Raw genomic sequence first — 18,181 nt, forward strand, 5'->3', positions numbered from 1 at the left:
CAGCAGGACCTCAGGAGTTGGCCCATTTAATCCCTTGGTGACAAGGGCACCAGTGGCTCACGCCTGTCACCCTAGCTACTCAGGAGGCTGAGATCTGAGGATCGCGGTTCAAAGCCCACCTGGGCAGGAAAGTCCCGGAGACTCTTATCTCCAATAAACCACCAGAAAACCGGAAGTGGCGCTGTGGCTCAAGCGGTAGAGCGCTCGCCTTGAGCTGAAGAGCGCAGGGACAGCGCCCAGGCCCAGAGTTCAAGCCCCGCAGCTGACCAAAAACAGTCTGGTGGAGGATGTGGTTGTGGGGAGAAGAAAGGAGGGGAGGGAGGGTGAGGCCAGGGCAGAGGGAGGCTGGCCGTGTTATATGAGGGGCTGAGGGAACCCCCATCTTTCCCCACAGCAAAACTGCCCCCTGGTGGTTGCTGGCATTTATTTCAGTTTCACCAACCTGGCCTGGCTTTCCCCCTACCCCCGCCCCCCCGGGGCCCCCAGCCCCCAATCTGGGGTCCACTGTGTGTGTGTCTGGCTGGCGGGCTGCCCTGTGGGGACAGAAGACAGCTGGTTAGAATGTGTGATGCCCAGAGCAGCATCCTCTCCGGGAAGTTGGAAGACGGGGCGTGGCCTCACCTGGTCTCCAGGCCCGGGATGGCGGGGTTGCCACCCCCTCCAGGGCCAGCTGGAGGGGTGACTCTTCCCCTCAGGAGCTTCTGCAAGGAGAATTGGGGGGGCTGTGGATCTCCTGGGACTCAGTGTCCCCGCCCCACCCCACTTGATTTTCCCTGGAGGCCCAGACCAGTCTGAAGCCCTATGCACTTACTCCGTGGCCTCCTCCGTGGCCTGGAGGTGGGGGGTGGCGTCCCACGGGGCTGAGGCCATGGTTTTTATTCTAGGCAGGGGAAGAGGAGCCCGGAGTTTGGGTAGGACCAGAGGGGCCTGGAAGGGAGAAGATAAAGAAATGTCTCAGGTAGGCTGGGCATGGTAGCTCATACCTGTAATCCCCGCCACTGAGGAGGCAGAGATTGGGAGGATCGCAATTGGGAGGCCAGCCTGGAAACAAAAGTTTCCATCACAACAAACGGGTCAAGTCTGGTAGGCTCCAACTGAGATCTCCGTTGCACAGAAAGTGCAGATGGGATGGAGTTCCAGGCTGAGCCCGGGGCAGAGAGATGAGATCATATTCAAAAAGTACTGACAGCAGGCAGGCACCCAGTGACTCACGCCTGCAATCCTAGCTACTGAGGAAGGCTGGGGCCAGGAAGGTGGCTCAGTGGTAGAGCGCTTGCCTAGCATGCATGAAGCCCTGGATTCGATTCCTCAGCACCACATACACAGAAAACGCTGGAAGTGGCGCTGTGGCTCAAGTGGTAGAGTGCTAGCCTTGAGCAAAAGAAGCTCAGAGGAGGAGAAAAAGAAGAAGAGGAAGAGCCGGGCACCGGAGGCTCACGCCTGTAATCCTAGCTACTCAGGAGGCTGAGTTCTGAGGATCTCGGTTCAAAGCCAGCCTGGGCAAGAAAGTCTGTGAGACTCTTGTCTTCAGTAAACTTAGAAAACTGGAAGTGGCGCTGTGGCTCAAGTGGTAGAGCACTCGCCCTGAGCTGAAGAGCGCAGGCTCAGAGTTCAAGCCCACAACCGACAAAAGAAGGAGAAGAAGAAAAGGAGGAGGAGGAGGAAGAGGAGGAGGAGGAGGAACAAAGAGAAGGAACAGGAGGAAGATAACAAATAACAACAACAATAATAATAATACATGTCCCAGAGAGCTGCTGGTTGGGAACTAGTGCTTAAGGCAGAGTCCTGTCCCCCGTCAGTGCTGTTCCCCGCCCCCCACTCTCTGCCTGGAGCAGGAAGATGTTCTGACTGAACCTCTGTCTGTCCACCGCCATCCGTCTGTCCATCCATTCCTTTACTCCCACCCAAACTCTGGGAACCTAGCTTGACCAAGACAGAAGAAAATTTCCATCCTGCCGAGCTGATGGGCACCGCTCGCGCGACAGCTTGGCTCTGAGCCATCAGCTCAGAAACAAGGAAGTGCCTCTAATGTTCACAGTCCCTTCTGACTGATGGGGAAAGTCAGGGTAACCAGGACACGGGGCGGGGAGAGGGGGGGCGGCTGTGGGAGACGGAATGGGCACAGAGGGAGTGCAGAGGCTTTGGACAGAAGGCTTGAGATGACCTCTGTGATCGACAGTGAGCAAGCCGGGCATGGTGATGCACGCCTGTAATCCCAGACCTCCAGAGGCCGAGATAGGAAGATCTCTATCCCAGGCTACCCCCACATTAAAAAAAAAATGACAAGTGTCTGGTGGCTCACACACCTGTAATTCCAGCTACTCAGGAGGCTGAGAGATTAAGGATCATACTTCAAAGCCATCTGGGGCAGGAAAGTCCATGAGACTTTTTTGGGTCGGCTGTGAGGCTTGAACTCAGGGCCTGAGCACTATCCCTGAGTTTCTTTTGCTCAAGGCGAGCACTCTACCACTTGAGCCACAGCACCACTTCTGGTTTTCTGGTGGTTTATTGGAGATAAGAATCGCACAGTCTTTCCTGCCCGGGCTGACTTCAAACCACGATCCTCAGATCTCAGCCTCCTGAGTAGCTAGGATGACAGGTGTGAGCTACCTGCGCCTGGGCCTCTGGGAGATTCTTATCTCCAGTTCACCAGGCCCAAACCAGATGCGGAGGTGTGGCTCAAATGGTAGAGCACGGGTCTTGAGGAGAAAAACTAAGGGACCACACCTAGACCCTGAATTCAAGTCCCAGTACCACTTCCCCCACCCTCAAAACAAACGGCAGGAAGGAGACGCCATGGGAAAAGGGGCCTGGGCGTGGCTCAGTGGTCACCCTGGCTGGCAGCGCCATGCCCAGGGCAGGCTCTGAAGAATGACTTAGGAATGGACAGGAGTTGGGGTCACCCCGGGTTTGGAGATCTGGCAGGGCATGCTGGGCGGGCGGGGGGGGGTGGGGGGCACAAGCCCGGTGCAGGTGTGCGCAGAGGCCGGGTGCTGGGCAGCCTGGCAGGCTCCTTGCCGCGGGCCTGGTCCTCAGGGAGTGGCTGAGTGTCTCTAATGTTTCCATTTGCCTCTGGCTGCGATCCGGGGCTGTTTTTAGCTCAGGGCCAGTTCACCCCCCCTCCCTTTTCTCCCCCCCCCCTTCCTGCTGGCTCCCTTGTTCCCACTGGTGGAGCTGCGTTCCCGGACTTCCTGAGCTGTTTGTCTCACGTCCTGGCTGTATTGATTTTTGTGCGCAGCTAGGAGGGAGGGAGGGCTGATCCCCCTCCTCTCCCCAAGCGGGCAGGCCAGGAGAAAAGGGGAGCCTGGGGTACACAAGGCCATTGTTCCATCCCCACCTCTGCAAAGCAGTAGTAAGAGGAGGAAAAAAAAAACCCCACAAAACAAAAACAAAAAGCTGGGCGTTGCTGGGCGCAGGTGGCGCACGCCTGTCATCCTAGCTACTCAGGAGGCTGAGATCTGAGGATCGTGCTGCAAAGCCAGCCCGGGCAGGAAAGGCTCTGAGACTCTTGTCTCCAATAAACCATCAGAAAACTGGAAGTGGAGCTGTGACTCAAAGGGGGTAGAGTGTTCCCCTTGAGCAAAAGAGCTCAAGTTCCAGGACCTGAGTTCAAGTTCCAGGACCAGCACACATACACAAGAAAAGAAGGGTTGGGAAGGCGCGGCTCTGTTTGTAGAACACTTATCTATCAGGTTCAAACCCCATATTCTGAAATGCCCTAAGGCTGCCTTATCTTCTTTCAGGCTGTGTGGCTCTGGCTGGTACAGGCCCCTCTCTGAGCTGCTCTCTTCCTGGGAAATGGGACATTTTTGCCTTTATCGATGTTGGCAAGACTCAGGTCTGTGCATGCACGTGTGTGTGTGTGTGTGTGTGTGTGTGTGTGTGTGTGTCTGCATGTGCATTGTTCCTGGGGCTTGAACTCAGGGCCTGGGCACTGTGCCTGAGCTTTATTTGCTCAAGGCTGGTGCTCTACCCACTTGAGCCACAGCTCCACTTCCATATTTTTGGTACTTCATTGGAGACAAGAGTCTCACAGACTTGCTTACCCAGGCTGGGTTTGAACTATGATCCTCAGATCTCAGCCTCCTGAGTGGCTAGGATGACAGGCGTGAGCCACCCACCAGGGCCTGGCTGTCCAATCTGCTTTTTAGCCACTAAAAAAATAAGAACCACCCATAAACCAGACCCACATAGGGCCCGGGCCACCTGTGTGCTTGGCTGTCTGGCATGGTAGTGTATGCCTGTAATCCCAGCGTTCAGGAGCCAGGCTAGAGCAGGAAGCCTGGGACCAACTGAGGCCCCAGCCACCCCACATCAGCCCTGCAGGTCACTTACCACCTCCAGCCAGCTCCTGGGCCTCCTGGGGGGCAGGGGGGGAGGAGATACCTGTAGGAGGCAGGAGGGAGGAGCTGAGATCAGCCCTGTTCTAACTACTTCCTGTAGTTAGAGGCTGTTCTAGAATCTGGTATGGGGGGGGGGGGGGGAGGGAGATTCAGATAGGAAAGGCTCCAGAACCAGAGTCCTACGTAGCAAACATCCTGGCCTCTATCATCCAGCCTCCTCCCTCAGACTCAAGAATTCTTCTTAGGGTGCCTCCCTGGCTCTCACCTGTCCTAGCTCCTCCTCTTCCTCACCAAGGCCATCTGGGGCACTGGTCCGCGCATGCGCCCCGCCCTGGGCCTGGCAGATGCTGACAGCCTCTCGGCCTCTGATCTGCCCGCGGCAGAAGGGGCAGGTGTGGCTGTCCGTGTGCTGGGGGAGGTGGATGGGGGGGCACCGTCACTCAACCCCCAGGGCTGGGGAATACCTCCCCCCCCCATGGTGGGGATAGAGGGAGTCACAGGCTGGGAGGGAGACGCTGGTGGGGGTCTGGGAATGGAGCCCTGGGGCCAGGAGGGGACACAGGGTCCCCCAGAGCCAGGCCTTTGTGTGTGTAGGGGGGGACTTGCAGGCTCAGACCCTCACAACAGCCTTTTGGGGGGGGGGTGCCACGATCATCTCCAGCAGAGTCTTGCTCCCTAGAAGGGGTCAAGGCCCAGAGACTGAATGCAGCTGTCCCTAGCTGGCCCAGCAAGGAAGGAAAGAGCGCTCTGTCCTAATTATACAGCTGGGAAAGGAAAAGTGGAGGTTCGCAGAGTGGGGTGAGCTGGGGACACAGACAGGCAGGCCCCTGAGTGTCCTGAGGAGGCGTCTGCTCTCTCCGGGTCTCAGTTTCCCCATCGGGGCTGACCCCCACCTCCCAGGTGGTCAGGCAGCGGCTGCAGAGCAGATGGCCGCACGGCTCCAGCCTCACGTCCTTGTCTCTCTCCGCGCAGATCTTACAAAGCTCGAACGTGGAGTCCATGGCCAGGTAGAGCCGCAGCTGCTCCTAGCAGGGGAGGGGAGAGGGGGGCAGGGATGGGATGAAGCCTCTGGGCCAGTCCCAAGTCACCCCCCAAACCAAGCCCCCCCTCCCCAAGTCCCAAGTTCAAGCCTTGCTTCGTAGGTTTCCTGTTGGCCTGAGATTCCTTCTCTGAGCTCCTCAGCATGAGATTCAGCCAGGAGAACACACAGGTGCCCTGTTCCTGGGATTCCCCATGCCCAGCCAAGAGACTCTAAGCATGAGCCTATCCCAAATATAGCATGGGACATACTGATGCTAAGAACAAGAGGGCTGGGAAGCCGGGCACTGGTGGCTCATACCTGTCATCCTAGCTATTCAGGAGGCTGAGATCTGAGGATTGAGGTTCAAAGCCAGCTCGGGCAGGAAAGTCCATGAAACTCTTTTTTTTTTTTTTTGTCGGTCGTGGGGCTTGAACTCTGGGCCTGGGCGCTGTCCCTCAGCTCTTCAGCTCAAGGCGAGCGCTCTACCACTTGAGCTACAGTGCCACTTCCGGTTTTCTGGTGGTTTATTGGAGATAGGAGTCTCACAGTCTCTCCTGCCCAGGCTGGCTTTGAACCGCGATCCTCAGATCTCAGCCTCCTGAGTAGCTAGGATTACAGGCGTGAGCCACCAGCGCCTGGCGTCCATGAAACTCTTATCTCCAATAAACTACCAAAAACTCAGAAGTGGCGCTGTGGCTCAAGTGGTAGAGCGCTAGCCTTGCATGCATGAGGCCCTGGGTATGATTCCTCAGCACCACATAAGCAGAAAAAGCCGGAAATGGCACTGTGGCTCAAGTGGTAGAGTGCTAGCCTTGAGCTGAAGAGCTGAGGGACAGTGCCCAGGCCCAGAGTTCAAGCCCCAGGACTGGCCAAAAAACAAAAAAAAAAAGTAATATTGGGTGGCGCATGCCTGTAATTCCAGCATTCAAGAAGCTAAGGGCAGGGGGATGGTAAGTTCCAGGCCAGCCTCAGGGGGAAAAAATTGTAGCACAGAGAGAGGAATTTTTTTTTTTTGGGGGGGGCGGTCCTGGGGCTTGAATTCAAGGCCTGGGCACTGTCCCTCAGCTCTTTAGCTCAAGGCGAGCGCTCTACCACTTGAGCTACAGCGCCACTTGCATTTTTCTGAGTGGTTCATTGGAGATAAGAGTCTCATGAACTTTCCTGTCCAGGCTGGCTTTGAACCATGATCCTTAGATCTCAGCCTCCTGAGTGGCTAGGATAACAGGCAGGAGCCACCGGCGCTGGGCTCTGGCTTCTTTTCTAATTGGAGGTTAAGAGTCTCATAGACTTTTCTGCCTGGGCTGGCTTGGAACTTTGACCCTCAGATCTCAGCTAAGATTGCTGGTGTAAGCCACCAGTGCCTGGCTTTTTGTTTTTTGTAGTGGAGATTGAACTCAGGGCCCTGCCCTTGCTGGGAAGAAGCACTGTCACCAGATCCACGCCTCCAGCCCTTTAGCTTTTAGTGGCTTTTCAAATAGTCTCAGATCCATTTTTCCTGGGCTGATCTCTGACTTGGGGGTCTTCCTATGTCCTCCTCCCACTGCATAGCTGGGATTACAGGCATCCATCACCACACTGGGCCTCTCTACTTGCAGCTTGTTTCCTGAGAACTCCCAGGAAGCAGTAGGGGCGGTGGGAAGTTTCCAGTGGGTGATATGAGTCTCAAGAGTGGCCAAGCCTGGGGGGTCAGAACCCCAGCCTTGGAAACAAGGTGTTAGACAGAGGCTATGGTCAGGGGCTCACCTCCGACACGTGGATGCGCTCGTGGGGTTCTACACGGCACAGCTCCGTCAGGTCTGGGTTGTGATTCTTCCCATCAGGGTACAGGTAGCTGGGGAGGGAGAGAGCCCATCACAAAGGTCGCCTAGCACCTCCTACTTCCAGACTAGCAAGGACCATCCCCCCCCTTCCTCCCCCCCTCCCTCCATGAGAATCACTGGAAATCCCCAACCTGCAGAGCTGTGGCTGGTAGAGTGCCAGCCTTGAATGACAAAGCTAAGGGAGAGCACAAGGCCCTGAGGCCAAGCCCAGGACCAGCATTAAGAAACAAAAAGGGGGGGGCTGGGAAGGTGGCTCAGTGGTAGAGCGCTTGCCTTGCATGCATGAGGCCCTGGGTTCAATTCCTCAGCACCACATAAGCAAAAAGAAAAAAGCCGGAAGTGGCGCTGTGGCTCAAGTGGTAGAGCGCTAGCCTTGGGCTGAAGAGGTGAGGGACAGCGCCCAAGCCCAGAGTTCAGGCCCCAAGACCGGACCCAAAAAAAAAAAAAAAAAAGACTAGCACTCTACCACTTGAGCAGAATGCCACTTACTAGCTATTTCTGAATAGTTTATTGGAGATAAGAGATTCCTAGACTTTCCTGCCTGGCCTGGCTTTGAACCCTGATCCTCAGATCTCAGTCTCTTGAGTAGCTAAGATTACAAGCGTGAGCCACTGGTATCTGGCAAAATTCAATATATATTCTACATTCAATGCAAGGGAAGGAATGTTGAAAGGGATGATGTTGTTCAAGATGCATTGTACACTGGGTGCCACTGGCTCACACCAGTAATTCTAGCTACTCAGGAGGCTGAGAACTGAGGATCAGGGTTCAAAGCCAGCCTGGGCAGGAAAGTCTGTGAGACTCTTATCTCCAATTAATCACTCAGAAAACTGGAAGTGGTGCTGTGGTTCAAGTGGTAGAGCGCTCGCCTTGAGCTGAAAAGCTGAGGACAGCACCCAGGCCCAGAGTTCAAGCCCCACGACCACCACCACCACCAACAACAAAAACAAACCCAAAAAACCAAAACAGGGGCATTGTACTCATAAACTGCCTTGTCGAATGGCAACTCCTTTGTACAACTACTAAAGATAACTAAAAGTTTTGACCAGAGGAACAATAGCTCAGGATCTAATACCTTCCCTCCATGTGGTTTCAGAGAACACGGCTTCGATGAGCACTGATAATCCAGTTTATCTGTCCACCTGTCCACCTGTCCACCTGACCTCACACAGCCCCTTGTGGATGGAGCTCGGTGACACTCCAGATGCTTGACTGCCACCTGCTGTCTGGCGGCGGTACTGCAGCCAGGGGGGCCAACCTGGGCCCCTGTTGATTTGGACAGAACCTTTCCAGGTGGATTTTGCCACCACCTTCTACCTGAGGGGATGGGGACTCACAGGCCGTCCTTCTGTCCCTCCAGGAGCACCTGGGACAGGGGTTTGTTGGAGGGGATGATCTGTAGAATGCTGCCACCCGAGCTCACGTAGCCGATGGCCCACTGTCCCAGGCGGGTGCAGCTAGGCCTGAAGATGTAGCTGGAGGGGCCAGAGAGGGGTGAAGGTATGCCGAGTGGTCTCCACCGTCCTGACTGGGAAATGCCAGCTCCCTCCAGCCGCCCACCCCCGCTTCCTCTGCACCCCCCAGCCACCCCCTCCCCATGCACCTACCTGCCCGGCTTGTCCCTGCAGGACTGCAAGCGCGCCTGGACCTCGTCGTACGTGAGGAAGGCCATGTAGCCCGGATGGTTGACGGCCAGGAGTTGCCAGTTCTTCAGCAGCGTGGGCCAGGGCTGCGAGGGGCGTGGCCGGGTCACAGGGGGCGGGGCAAGGAGGCAGCCACGCCCCTCACATCGCTGGGGCTAACCTCCAGCTCTAGCCTACACCCGTGGCGGGGTTGGCTGGGCACAGTAATCCTTCCAAGGGAGAGACCCACGACCCTGCTTTCCCCAGACCCAAGGGTCCAGGCCCAGCCTCTGCCCCCAGATCCAGAGATCCAGACCCCAGTCCTCCTCTCTCAGACCCAAGAGTCCAGCCTCAGCCTCCTTCCTCAGACCCCCCAGGCCCCATGACCCTGACCTGGAAGAGCCTGGTGAAGATGTCGAACTCAAAGATGGACACGTGGCCGCTGCACGTGAGGTCCATGGTAGAGCGCAAGGCCTGGGCGGTGGGCCCGGCCTCTACAGGGTGGCAGGTGTCCAGTAGCGACTGGAACTCAGCCCAGGGCACCACGCACCTGGGTAGGGGAAGGGAAGGGGGCTGAGGATGGGTGGCCTGTAGGAAGAAGCCTTCTGTTTCAGGAGTCCCTGGACAGGGGGTGATCACTCACCGGGCTCCACAGCAGCTCCTCCAGAAGGTATGTGCAGGGGCCTTGGTCAGCTGGTAGAGGTGGCCGCGGTATTTTCCCCCAGGGAAGAGTGTGCCCAGCTCTGCATGCATGTGGCTGAAGATGAGGGCCAGCTTGGCCAGCTGCCGCCTGAAGAGATAAGCTCTGAGGACCCAGCTGGCCCTGGGGCTCCCAGTCACATCTGTGTCTAGGAATCCCCACAAGGTTAAACCCCCAGACTCTTGTGTAATATATGAGTGCATTGTAAGAGTCCTTTCCTAAAACCAGGTGCGGTGATATACGCCTGTAATCCGGGCACTCAGGAGGCAGAGGCAGGAGAATCTAGAGTTCCAGGCTAGCCTGAACTACACAGCAAGACCTTGTCTCAAAAACAAGCCAGGCACCAGTGGCTCATGTCTGTCATCTTAGCTACTCAGGAGCCTGAGATCTTAGGATCTTGGTTCAAAGTCAGCCTGGGCAAGAAAGTCTGTGAGACTCTTATCTCCAATAAACCACTAGAAAACTAGAAGTGGCACTATGGCTCAAGTGGTAGAGCACTCGCCTTGAGCTGAAGAGCTGAGGGACAGCGCCCAGGCCCAGAGTTCAGGCCCCACGACCAAAACAAAACAAAACAAAACAAAAAAAATGACATGCAGGCGGGTCACCTGGGCTCAGGTGTTCTAAGCAGCCACTGTTTAGAAAGGGGCGTGGCTCCTGAAGACCTGCAGACTGGGATGCAGACCTGCTTCCGGACTCTAGGTGCCCTTCCCTCCCCCACATTTCAGACTGGCAGAGTCCAAAGTCCTCGGTCGGCCCTGCTGGTCCCTGACACCTGAGTTCAACGGGAGCCCAGGGCTGGGCTGCCTTTCCATCCGGAAGCCTGTGCCCCCCACATTCACAGCATCTAAGGGACAGTGGGCATCTGGATCCCCATTGTGAAGAGACCCAGAAATAAGAGCAAGGAGACACTGAGGGTTTCAAGGACCCAGTTTTCCTGGGTCCTAGGGAGGAGGCTGGGCTGTGGAGGATCCCAGGGAGGAGGCTGGGCTGTGGGGTCCCAGGGACGAGGCCGTGGGGGCCTGGGGCGTAGGCTGTGGGGGCCCGGGGTGGAGGCCGTGAGGTCCCGGGGCGGAGGCCGCGTGGCGCCCGCGCTCACCTGGGCCGCGCGCCCTCCCGGAAGAGCCGGTCTTCGGCCCCGGCCCGCGCGGACAGCAGCGCCGCCACCTGCCGGCCCTTGGCCTCCAGGTTGGCCAGGTAGACGGCCAGGAAGTGCCCGGCGCCCCCGGGGCCCTCGGGATCGCCTCCCGCCGCGCCCCGCCGGGCTCGGGCCACCTCGCGGAGGAGCTGCGCGATGCGGGGCAGCAGGTCCCGCAGCGAGGGGGGCCCCGAGCCCAGCCGGGGGTCCCCGCATCGCTCTTCCAGACGCTGCAGCAGCCGCACGGCTCGGCCGAGCGCGCGGGGCTCCCCGCGATGCCACCCCTGCGGCACCGCGGCCATGGCCCCCAGGTGTCGGGGACCCAGGACGACCGGGAAGGGCGCGGGCACCGTGGGGGCGTGGCCGCGCAGGGCGAGGCATGCAGATGGGCGTGTCCGAGCAGGGGCGGGCCTGCGGGCGAGGGCGTGGTCATACGAACGGGCGTGGCCTCTATTGGGGGGAGGAGCCTCCCACGAATGGGCGTGACACCACCTATGGGCGTGGTCGTGCCGGGCGGGGCCACATGAGTGGGCGTGGCCTCCAGCGGGGGGGGGGACATCACGGTAGTAGGTAGACATTCTCTATGGGTGAGGACTCTGGGGCGGAGCCTGCTGTAGGAGGCGGGACTTGTGGCCAGAGGGCGTGGCTTGGAGCTGGGGACGCGGGGCTCCTCTGCAGGTGGGGCGGGGTCTCTGGTTTCCAATGGGGGGGGCAGGAAAGGAGATTTCCTGGGGGCTTCAAGGCGCCCCCGGGCTGGGTGGTTTTGGACTCCGCACACCTGGAGGTCCGAGGTCTTTGCTCCTGACCTTCTCAGGGGTTATTGGGGAGCGGGTACTAGCCCTTTGCTCCCCCAAAAGGGGCTCAGGGCACAGAATGACCCACTGCACCCCCATGGCGGGGGACTAGCGGGAAATTAGGCTCGAGGTTTTTGTTTCTGTGTGTGTGTGTGTTTTAAGAGTTTGAACTCAGGCAGGTGCTCTGCCACTTGTCCAATGCCCTAGCCTTAGAGAACCCCCCCCAAAACCCCCACAACTTTCCCCAAGTCTCCGGTTTTTGTCGCTGGCGGGCTTCAGACCCCGATCCTGCGCCTCGTAACCGAGGCTCCGCTGGCATAGCTGGGATTACAGGTGTGCGGAGCCCTGCCCGGGACAGGCTGGAGTCCGGATACGTAGATTTCCTAGGCAGCACACTGGCATAGCTGGGATTACAGGTGTGCGGAGCCCTGCCCGGGACAGGCTGGAGTCCGGATACGTAGATTTCCTAGGCAGCACACCCCTGGGCTCCACAGGGGTGACGTGGGAAACTTGGGGGGAGGAGGAGAGGAGGCTGGGCTGGGCAGGGCGAGGCTTTCACCCCAACTGGCCCAACCGGTTACAGCCACCTAGACCCAGGCTGCGCGCCGGGCCGTGGGCCCCGTGAAGCCCCGCCCATCAAGGCCCCGCCCATCAAGGCCCCGCCCACCACAGGCCCCGCCCCTGTCGGCCCCATCCCCTTCTAGCCTCGCCCAAGGAGACCTTCTAGGCGCACATATATGCGCATCCCTGGAGAGCTGCAAATCAGACAATAATAGTTGATTCACTCATTTGTACCTGGAACAGCACCGGGACCCAATCACAAATGTGAGCTCGTGCCAGTAAGCGCTGTTAGGTGAGGTCCTGTGTGTCAGATTCTATGCGCATTTGTTCACTGGTTTTGTTTTTATTCTTATTCTTTATTTTTGCGTCGATACTGAGGCTTGAACTCAGGAGCTAGGCGTTGTCCTTTAACTGTTTTTGTTTTCTACCATTCAAGTTACACCTCCACTGCTCACTACTTATTTTGGGGATAAATTGGAATAAGAGTTTCACAGCCTTTTCAGCCTGGGCTGGTTTTGAACCATAATCCTCAGATCTCAGTTTTCTTTCTTTCTTTTTTTTTTTGTTGGTCGTGGGGCTTGAACTCTGGGCCTGGGCGCTGTCCCTCAGCTCTTCAGCTCAAGGCGAGCGCTCTACCACTTGAGCTACAGCGCCACTTCCGGTTTTCTGGTGGTTTATTGGAGATAGGAGTCTCACAGTCTCTCCTGCCCGGGCTGGCTTTGAACCGCGATCCTCAGATCTCAGCCTCCTGAGTAGCTAGGATTACAGGCGTGAGCCACCAGCGCCCAGCCAGATCTCAGTTTTCTAAACTAGGTTTGTAGGAGTTAGCCATCAGTGCCGTGCCAGTATAAACTTTTTTTTTTTTTTTTCATTTGAGACATGATCTGGTAGGTATCACAGGCCGGCCTTGAATTTTCAATTTTCCTGAGTCAGTGTCTCAAATGCTGGTATTACAGGTGTGGGCTACCATGCCCATTCCCCAGATAGAGACATTTAAAACAAACATTTTACATCCTAGCCATTATCTTGGCTACAAGTATGCACATTCATATCTTTTGCCCAGTTTCAGGTTACATTAATGAAAGAATCGTGTGTGCAACCCACGAAATGGACCTCAAACCCCACTAATGGGTCATGTTTGGAAGTTCATAAAATGCTGCTCTAAAGAGACATAACGGGGATATTCATTTCAGTTTTGTTGGATGGAAATGGAGAGAAGGAAGGAAATAGGTTTGCCCACTGGAAGATGGAATGAATGAATTGTGGTCTTCCCACAGGGCCTCAAGTCAGCAGTGGGGATGAATAGTAGAAGCATGAGTCATAAAGTGTGAGGATGAGTGGAATGGGCCTCGCCTGCCACTTCCACAACCATATTTGCAAACAGGGTCTTTGAAGATGTGATTCATTAGGATTGATATCTAAGGGTGTCCTTACAGATGAACATTTGGGTTGGGCATGGTGACGCACACCTGTAATCTCAGCATTCAGGAGGCTGAGGGCAGGAGGATGGTGAGTTGGGAGAGAGCTAGGAGAGAGCTGAGGGCTTGATTTGAGTTCCCCAGCCTCCAGCACTGCAGCCAATAAATGTCTGTTGTTTGCAGCTGCCTGGATTGTAGATCTTTGTTCCATTAGGTGCCTGGCATGCTTTTTTTTTTTTTTTTTTGTCAGTTGTGGGTCTTGAACTCTGGGCCTGGGCGTTGTCCCTCAGCTCTTCAGCTCAAGGCGAGCACTCTGCCACTTGAGCCACAGCGCCACTTTGGGTTTTCTGAGTGGTTTATTGGAGATAAGAGTCTCACAGACTTTCCTGGGTGGGTTGGTTTTGAACCGTGATCCTCAGATCTCAGCCTCCTGAGTAGCTAGTATTACAGGCGTGAGCCACCAGCCTCTGGCACACATTTTAAAACTGAGACAGTATTGATAACTTAGCCATTGTGGCTGTTTGGTATGAGAAACCAAGATACAAGCAGCATTCATCACCTGAGCATTAAGTGTCAGTGCTCAGCATCTATTATGGTGGGAAGATTTGCTTACATATGAAGCAAAATGTAATATAAATTCACACGCCTAAAATCTACTGTTTGGTTTGGTGTCCTTGCTGGACTGATGTTTCTGTGAGTTGTATTTTGTATCACAGAGCGTTGAGTCTGTTTGCATTAAAACACAGGACTCCTCAGGCTTTGTCACTTGAAGCAGAAAGTTAAAAAAAAAAACAAAAAACAAAAAACAAAACAGAGCTGGGGAGGTGGTTTAGCTGTAGAGTGCTTGCCTAGCATACATGAAGCCCTGGGTTCGATTTCTCAATATCACATACACAGAAAAAGCCACAAGTGTCACTGTGACTCAAGTGGTAGAGTGTTAGCCTTGAGCAAAAGTAGCTCAGGGACATTGCCCTGGCCCAGAGTTCAAACCCAGGACTGGAAAAAAAATAAACAAAAAAATCCCCAGGTTAAGCCAGGCATTGGGTCTCACGCCTGTCATCCTAACTACTCAGAAGGCTGAGATCTGAGGATCGTGGTTTGAAGCCTGCCCAGGCAGAAAACTCTGTTGAGACTTTTATCATCAATGAGCCACCAAAAAGCTGCAAGTGTGTGATTCAAGTGGTAGCGCACCGCCGTTGAGGAAAAAAGCTCAGAGACAGAGCCCAGGCCCTGAGTTCAAGTTCCAGGACGGGGACACACACACACACACACACACACACACACACACACACACACACACAGTTTCTGGTGTGATTCCATAATTCTTGAAGCATATGAAGCGGTGAGTTGTACACATTAAGTAAACCGTGTGGTGTTTGCATTCGATCTCAATCTGTTTTTTAAGAAAAGTGGAAACCAGACACTTAAAAAGTTAGTCTCCTTGAGCTAACCACAAGAGGGCGCGCGGAGCACAGATTTTCCTCCGCCCTGGAGCGCTAAGTCTTTGAGGCTCCAGACTGTGACCACGCCTCCAGGCAAGGCCACGCCCTCAGACTCTGGCCACACCCCCCGGCCTTGACCACATTCCCTAGACCTCAATTCAGCTGTGTCCAGGGAGCAAATTCATCTCCCAGTTCTGACCAGCGATGTGTGCAGACTTAGAAACTTACAAGCACAAAACTGAAAATTAGACTTAAAAACAAAGAACACCAAACCTGAGGTTGTGTATTGCTTTTTATTGTTTTTGTGTGCGTGCCAGTACTTATGCTTAAACTCAGGGTGTTGTCAAAGCTGGCTCTCTACCACGTGAGCCGCAGCTCCACTTCTGGCTTTTTGGTGATACACTGGTGATGAGTCCCAGGGACTTTTTTTTTTTTTGCCCCCGCTGGCTTCAAACCAGGATCCTCTCAGATCTCAGCCTTCTGAGTAGTGAGGATCACATCTGTCTTTGTGTGTGTATCATGAACCTGACAGTTTTGGAGGTTACAGACTCTTTTTTTTTTTGATCAGTCGTGGGGCTTGAACTCTGGGCCTGAGCACTCACTGTCCCTTGGCTCTTCAGCTCAAGCAAGCGCTCTACCACTAGAGCCCCAGTGCCACTTCTGGTTTTCTGGTGGTTCATTGGAGATAAGCATCTCACAGACTTTCCAGGCTGGTTTTGAACTGCGATCCTCAAATCTCAGCCTCCCGAGTAGCTAGGCTTATAGGTGTGAGCCACTGACACCTCTTGATGTGGATTTGTCTTGTATCTCCTTGTGATTAGATTCTGGTGTCAGGAATATCCTAGAAAGGATGCTAGACACTCCCTCTGCTTGGTGACAGAGGGACATGATGTGATCAATTTGATTGGTTTGGTTATGGGGAAATCATGAAATCCAGGACCTATAGATACAAAGTTCAGTTTCTTTCTGCTCTAGGCCTCAGTTTCCTTTGCTGTCAGAGGCAGCTGGGACTACCTGAGAGTCTGTAATATGCCATTGGTTGCCTGGCAGGTCTCATGTTCTTAAAAACATCTATTGGGCTGGGCACCGGTGGCTCATGCCTTTAATCCTAGCTACTCAGGAGGCTGAAATCTGAGGACCACAGTTCAAAGCCAGCCTGGGCAGGAAAGTCTGTAAGACTCTTCTTCTTTTTTTTTTTTTTTTTGGTCCGGTCTTGGGCCTGAACTCTGGGCCTGGGCGCTGTCCCTCAGCTCTTCAGCTCAAAGCTAGCACTCTACCACTTGAGCCACAGCGCCACTTCCAGCTTTTTTCTTTTTGCTTATGTGGTGCTGAGGAATCAAACCCAGGGCCTCAGGCATGCAAGGCAAGCGCTCTACCACTGAGCCACCTTCCCAGCCCATCCGTGAGACTCTTATCTCCAATAAATCAGTCAGAAAACTGGAAGTGGAGTTGTGGCTCAAGTGGTAGAGTACTAGCCTTGAGCTGAAGAGCTGAGGGGCAGCACCCAGGCCCAGAGTTCAGGCCCCATGACTGACAAAAAAAAAAATCTATTGTAACGTTGGCATAACATTTTTTGTATACCTGTACCAGGACTTGAATTCAGGGCTTCACACTCTTGATTTTGTTTATACCTGGTGCTTGACTACTAGAGCTATACTTCCAATTGGGCTTTTCCTGGGTAATTAGAGATAGAGTCTTGTGAAATTTTCTTTCTGGGCTGGCTTTGAACCTTGGTACTCCAGGTCTCAACTCCTGAGTAGCCACTATTTTTTTTTTTTTTGGTCGGACATGGGGCTTGAACTCTGGGCCTGGGCGCTGTCCCTCAGCTCTTCAGCTCAAGGCGAGCGCTCTACCACTTGAGCTACAGCGCCACTTCCGGTTTTCTGGTGGTTTATTGGAGATAGGAGTCTCACGGTCTCTCCTGCCCCGGCTGGCTTTGAACCGCAATCCTCAGATCTCAGCCTCCTGAGTAGCTAGGATTACAGGCGTGAGCCACCAGCGCCCGGCCTGAGTAGCCACTATTACAAGTGTGAGCCACTGGTGCTCACTGTGAGATACTATTAAAAAAAAAAAAGCCAATCATAGTGGCTTACACAGGAGATGGGAGGATCATGGGTTCTAGATTAGCTATACTAAAAAAATAAAATACAGGGCTGGGAATGTAGCTTAGTGGTAGAGTGCTTGCCTAGTGTGCATGAAGCCCTGGATTTGATTCCTCAGTACCAGATAAACAGAAAAGGCCAGAAGTGGCGCTGTGGCTCAAGTGGTAGAGCGCTAGCCTTGAGCAAAAGGAGCTCAGGGACAGTGCCCAGGTGTGGCCAAAATAAAATAAAGTACAAGTTTGTTATTCAACTAACTGGGAGGCAGAAGTAGGAGGATCAAAGTTGGAGGCCAGCTGGAACAAAAAGGAAAAAAAACAACCCATGAGTTTGGCAGATTTCACATGGAAGTTTGGAAGAGTTGCCTGATGCCCACTGGGTTTTCCAGGGTGGAATAAGCCAGTGACACTGGCAACAGGGACATGAGCTGTCACTGAAGGAGTGGCAGCCGGATTGTGCCAAGATCCTGAGGTCTGGAGGCCGAGAGGGGATTTCCACGCAGAGGGGACAAGAGCCTCTGTTTTAGAGAAGTAAGTGCAAGGTTAAGGCTGAGTTCAGCCTCAAACCCCAGTTTCTCACACACAGAGGCCCCTCACCCCCAGCCTGTATCACCGCCCAGCACCCCAGCTCTCCAATGTACACCCCGTATCACACAAGGACCAGTACTGTGTCCAGCATCTGCATTCACACCTTCACTGAATCTTCCTCTTCCTCAGGGCTTGGGAAGTATTGTCTTTGTGCAAAAGAGGAAACTGAAACATGGGGTGGTAAGTCACTTAAGTCTGAGTCAGACAGACCCCAGACCTCTCCTCTTCCTTTTGAAACAGAACTGCATCTCATCTGGGTAGCTGCTTCTGAGATCAAACTACATTTCCCAGCATGCTTGGTGTCAGGCAGCACCATGTGACCCGGATGTGGGGCAAACACACCCCAAGCACCCAGAGATATTTATTTATTTCTTCAAGTGCCCAGCATGGGGCTTGAACTCAGGGCTCATGCCCTGTGTGTGAGCTCTTTTGTTTTTGTTCCTCTACCACTTGAACCACACACAGCTCCACTTCTGGCTTTTTGGTGGTTCATTGGAGATAAGAGTCTCAGGGACTTTCCTGCCTAGGCTGGCTTTGAACCATGATCCTAGGCCTTCTGAGTAGCTGGGATTACAGGTGTGAGCCAGATGCACCCCGTTGTGCCAGACTTTCTTACAAGATCCCCCATTGAGCCTGGTG

The 18,181-nt window shown here is 54.6% G+C and overlaps 1 protein-coding gene across 2 annotated transcripts; it reads right to left on the reverse strand.

The window, feature by feature from the left end:
• Positions 1 to 401: 401 nt before the first annotated feature.
• Cblc (Cbl proto-oncogene C) lies at positions 402 to 10,955 on the reverse strand. Of its 2 annotated transcripts, XM_070000578.1 has the most exons (12): positions 10,603 to 10,955; positions 9,450 to 9,596; positions 9,200 to 9,356; positions 8,792 to 8,913; positions 8,522 to 8,659; positions 7,108 to 7,195; positions 5,237 to 5,368; positions 4,609 to 4,752; positions 4,336 to 4,386; positions 812 to 927; positions 622 to 701; positions 404 to 533 (listed from the first exon to the last, which is right to left on the reverse strand). In XM_070000578.1, exons 1-11 carry the CDS (start codon positions 10,941 to 10,943, stop codon positions 692 to 694), a joined length of 1,446 nt encoding a protein of 481 aa, XP_069856679.1. In that variant the 5' UTR covers positions 10,944 to 10,955; the 3' UTR covers positions 404 to 533; positions 622 to 691. The 2 variants fall into 2 exon arrangements, with proteins under 2 accessions (XP_069856680.1, XP_069856679.1); XM_070000579.1 differs by lacking the exon at positions 4,609 to 4,752 and having other exon boundaries at positions 402 to 533.
• Between the last annotated feature and the right edge of the window lie 7,226 nt (positions 10,956 to 18,181).

The sequence above is a fragment of the Dipodomys merriami genome, unplaced genomic scaffold (genome assembly GCF_024711535.1).
Source record: "Dipodomys merriami isolate MVZ:Mamm:240054 unplaced genomic scaffold, mDipMer1.0.p SCAF_57, whole genome shotgun sequence".
In the NCBI taxonomy this organism is placed as follows: Eukaryota; Metazoa; Chordata; class Mammalia; order Rodentia; family Heteromyidae; genus Dipodomys; species Dipodomys merriami.